The 3779-nt window shown below is 43.2% G+C and overlaps 1 protein-coding gene across 2 annotated transcripts in view; it reads left to right on the top strand.

Moving 5' to 3' along the window:
- LOC116382374 (uncharacterized) overlaps positions 1-2502 on the top strand; it is a 22688-nt gene extending 20186 nt beyond the window's left edge. For both annotated transcript variants that reach the window (XM_031845382.1, XM_031845381.1), the window contains exon 7: positions 485-2502. In XM_031845382.1, coding sequence (XP_031701242.1) covers positions 485-1024 — 540 coding nt within the window. In that variant the 3' untranslated portion in view covers positions 1025-2502. The remainder of the gene's footprint in view (positions 1-484) is intronic.
- The last annotated feature ends 1277 nt before the right edge of the window (positions 2503-3779 follow it).

Raw genomic sequence — 3779 nt, 5'->3', positions numbered from 1 at the left:
TTTGTGAAAAATAATTCCTCGGGATCTTTTAAAAACCCAAGAGGTTGTTTCACAAATGTATCTCATTTCATGAGGTATCTCAAGAATCCTCAAAGAAATATTCAGTTTCAAAATAAAATAGATTAAACATAATTCAAAAATAGTAGCCAAAAATGATGTAAGTCCTTGCTCAATTCGTTTGATCGTTGTATTACCATTAATCACTGGTCTATATTATGTTATTTTCTATAGTGCATAATGCATTTATTTTTTTCTTGTGTTGTAAAAAAACAAACAAGCAAAGGGACATGTACCTGTAAGAGTCACAGTTTGAGAAACTGTTTATTTATTCTCTTTAGCTTGCAGCAAACAGAATATTTAAAAATGGTTAAAGGAATAATTTGATGTTTTTGGAAATATTGCATCAGCACAAAAACTCTGAAGTGAACTTCCTGAAAGTGTTTTCCACAGTCCATAATCTCAGTAATGTTTTGTTTGACTGCAGGTGGCTGAGATGTACTCGAAGGTGTGTAAACCAGGAAAGAAGAAGCGAGCTGTACCCGGGTCTCCCCCAGCCAATCCTGGCTTCCGGACCTTGGGTCGCGGTGACCGGGACCGAGACCGGGACGGGGGGTTTAGTGTCGTGGTCAAACCCCAGACGTGGGCCCTTCAGGAGGGCAAAGCCATTGGAGGGCCCCTCGACGACCACTGCTACGAGTCCATCGGGACAGAGGAGTGCGATCTGGCCTATGAGAACATGGAAGGTGGAGGCGCCTGGAAGAGAGAGAGGCCCCCCAACACGTGTGCCACCCTGCGGCCGAGGAGGAAGAAAGCCCAGCAGCCCTTGCAGCAGCAGCAGCCCCCTCCGCCGCCGCCCACGCAGCAGACCCCCAAGTTACAGCACCTGCCCGCTAAAGCCCTGCTGCTGCCGGGGGAGAACCTGTACGAGAGCATCGGTGACCTGAAGCAGGGCTCCGCCACCTCCAGCACCACCACCATCTTCACTTTCAACGACGGCATGGAGATGTATGTGACGGGGCTCTGAGGCGGCGGCTGCACTGTGACTCCCTAACCTTCGAACACAAGGAGCTGAGCTAACGCCCCGAGGAGTGATGGCTGAGCCCCTGTCATGCTCACCTGCACATACTGTTTACATTCAAGTCATAACAAAATGCCTCTCACAGGCTCATCAGGCCTTGGGGCAATAATGTTAATCTGTTATGACCTGGGCTGAACACAAAGTCCAATCTATAAACCTTAAAAGGAATCCAAAGGTAGTGAATATTAAATGAGCACAAGACCATTGCAGAGTGATCTGTAGGTAACAGTAGCACTTCTATTTTACTGATACATATGTGCAAAGCACAATAAAGTAAACAAGCCTAAATTCTTCCTCAATTCTAGCGGGTAAAAAAAAAAAGGTCCTAGCAGGACTCCTATAGGGGCAAGAGGCACTGCATTGTGTGAAGTATTTTGGTAGCACTTATCATGAACAGGCCTTCCCTGTAGTTGGTCAAGATGTGATTCAGGGCGGAATTTAAATTATATAAAGGAATGAATTACTAATCAAAATACTTGAAAGCTCAGGGACCAAGAGAAACAATTATGAGAGCATTATAATAAAAATTGCACACATTTTGCATTCTTCCTAAAAGCTTCGACTAATTTTAGAGCATCATCGTGTTTAAAAACCGACCGGATATTTCACTCGTTTTGTTTCATCCTACATGGACTGAACACTGTCTCCACTGCCGTCTGTAAATTAAGTGTTTTACTTTGTTGATCCTGTTTCTGCACTTTGCCTGCTACAAGTTGCATGCTAAAAAAAGTGAGAAAAAAAAAAATCAAACTTAAAACTAAAAACAAACAAAAAAATCAAGCACTGTCATGTGGTACCTCTATATGAATGTTATTTTTTCTATCGTCGTTGGTTGTTTATTTTTTAGTGCGTTGCTTTATTTCTCTGTAGAGCACAAAGCCAGTGGGATCGAGGATGTGTTTGGCTCAGTGGGACTCTTTGCAGCAGAGAGGAGAGTTAATTTTCCTCTCGCCACACACACGGTACGGATGAAACAAGACTAAAGAGAGCTGCTCGAGTCCTAAAGGTGGAGACAGTTCACTGCACCGCCCGCTCACAGACCTCCCTCTCTGCTCAGTCCTCACCCACATCCGTGGACCGTTCATCTACACAGTCCCTGCCTTGTGGTCATATGAACCTGCTTGGGTTTCACCATAGTGCAGCTTGGAAAGCTACAGTAGAACTGATGTGTATTAGCCAATGTCCCATCATCACGCGATTGATGAACGCTCCGTCCTCTCTCTGTTATCAGTGTTAAAAATATTGCAAAAATTTGCAAAAATGTGAAGCAAATGGTTTCGCTAAGCAGCAGAGGACAATGACACTGACGATTTCATTTGACCAAATATCCCCAGCAAACAATGTGATAATACTGTATGTTGATGCAATGTGTATGTACATTACAAAAGAGAAAGAATAATAAATATATCATCAGTGTCAAGAAATCTATCTTTTTCTATTATGTTTAATTGTGTTTTGGAATGACTTCTCTTGTGACACAGACTGCGAAGAAAAAGAAAAAAAAAAAAACAGCTGCAATGTAAACATTTTCAGTGTATTGTTTGTTGTTTTTGAAGCCATGAAGCTACGGTGTGTTCTTGGAAAGCCCAGCTAAATTAAATGTGGCAGCTAACGTTGTGTGTTTGCTATTCAGACTACAGGGTCTTGTACTCAAAAAGCGTGTAATTAAGTGCTAAAGTGCAAAAGATTGTAATGTTTTATATCAAGATTACTATTCATGAAATGTCAGTCAAGTTTATACTTTTGTAATAAAGTGGCACTTTAAAAAAAAAAGATGTTTTATCTCATAGTGTCAGTTATTACATTTTTGAAAGACAGCAGAATCTGCTGAAACGCTGAAGACTATTCTCTAAAAGGCTAAATATCACCAAGAGTTCACTTTGCTGTCTACTACAGAAGGACCTTATTATATTCACGTCTTCAGCTCCATCAAAGGAAAGATCTTTAATCTTAATCCTAGGGTCAAATAAAGATGATGATTTCAAAATACGATTCATTTCTTACATTATATCTCAGGCTCCTTCTTTCTTTTGTTTGCAACCTTACAACCTCATTTCACATGTGCGTATGTGAACGTGAGTGTGTGTGAGCGTGAGTGTGTGTGAGTAGCCTCCCCATGGTTTTTTTTTTCCATCCGTGTGAATGTGTGTGTGCACGTGCCCATGTAGTAGGTCTGAGTAGCTGTGGGGGGGGGTGGGAGAAAAAAAAATAAAAAATAGGTCACCCCTTAAAACAAAAAGCTTGCAGTCAACATCGCAACCGTCTGCTGAATTTCCATTGGTGGGCTTGTCTCCATGGTAACAGGTTAACCTTGAGGCAGTAGTCACATGGGCGAGCGAGTCTTCTGCTGTCTTGGAGAATACAGCGTGCGTCGCATGACATCCGTGATCACAGTGTCAGCCGCTCGGTGAAGGAGCAGCCCAAAACAAACGTGCAGGGGATGCTGTAGGTGTGAAGATGATACAACGTTCACAGCTTGTGCGAGGTGTTAATCTCACGGCGAGGAGCATGAATGACCGGATGAATACATGAATGAGACTCGCCAGATTCGTTGAAGGTGTACGACAGGTGAAAAGACAGCAGGACAATACCGAGCATAAGGCCAGAAACCGGCTGGGGAATCATTATCATCACCGGCGGATCACGAGGTGTGTTCTGGTTTGGAGTGAACACAACGGCGGGGGGGGGGGGGGGGGGGGGG

The sequence above is a fragment of the Anarrhichthys ocellatus genome, unplaced genomic scaffold, assembly GCF_004355925.1.
Source record: "Anarrhichthys ocellatus isolate YVR2014 unplaced genomic scaffold, GSC_Weel_1.0 scaffold5, whole genome shotgun sequence".
NCBI classification, from domain to species: domain Eukaryota; kingdom Metazoa; phylum Chordata; class Actinopteri; order Perciformes; family Anarhichadidae; genus Anarrhichthys; species Anarrhichthys ocellatus.
Note: the sequence above shows the minus strand (reverse complement) of the source record. Positions and strands in the feature narration are given on the sequence as shown.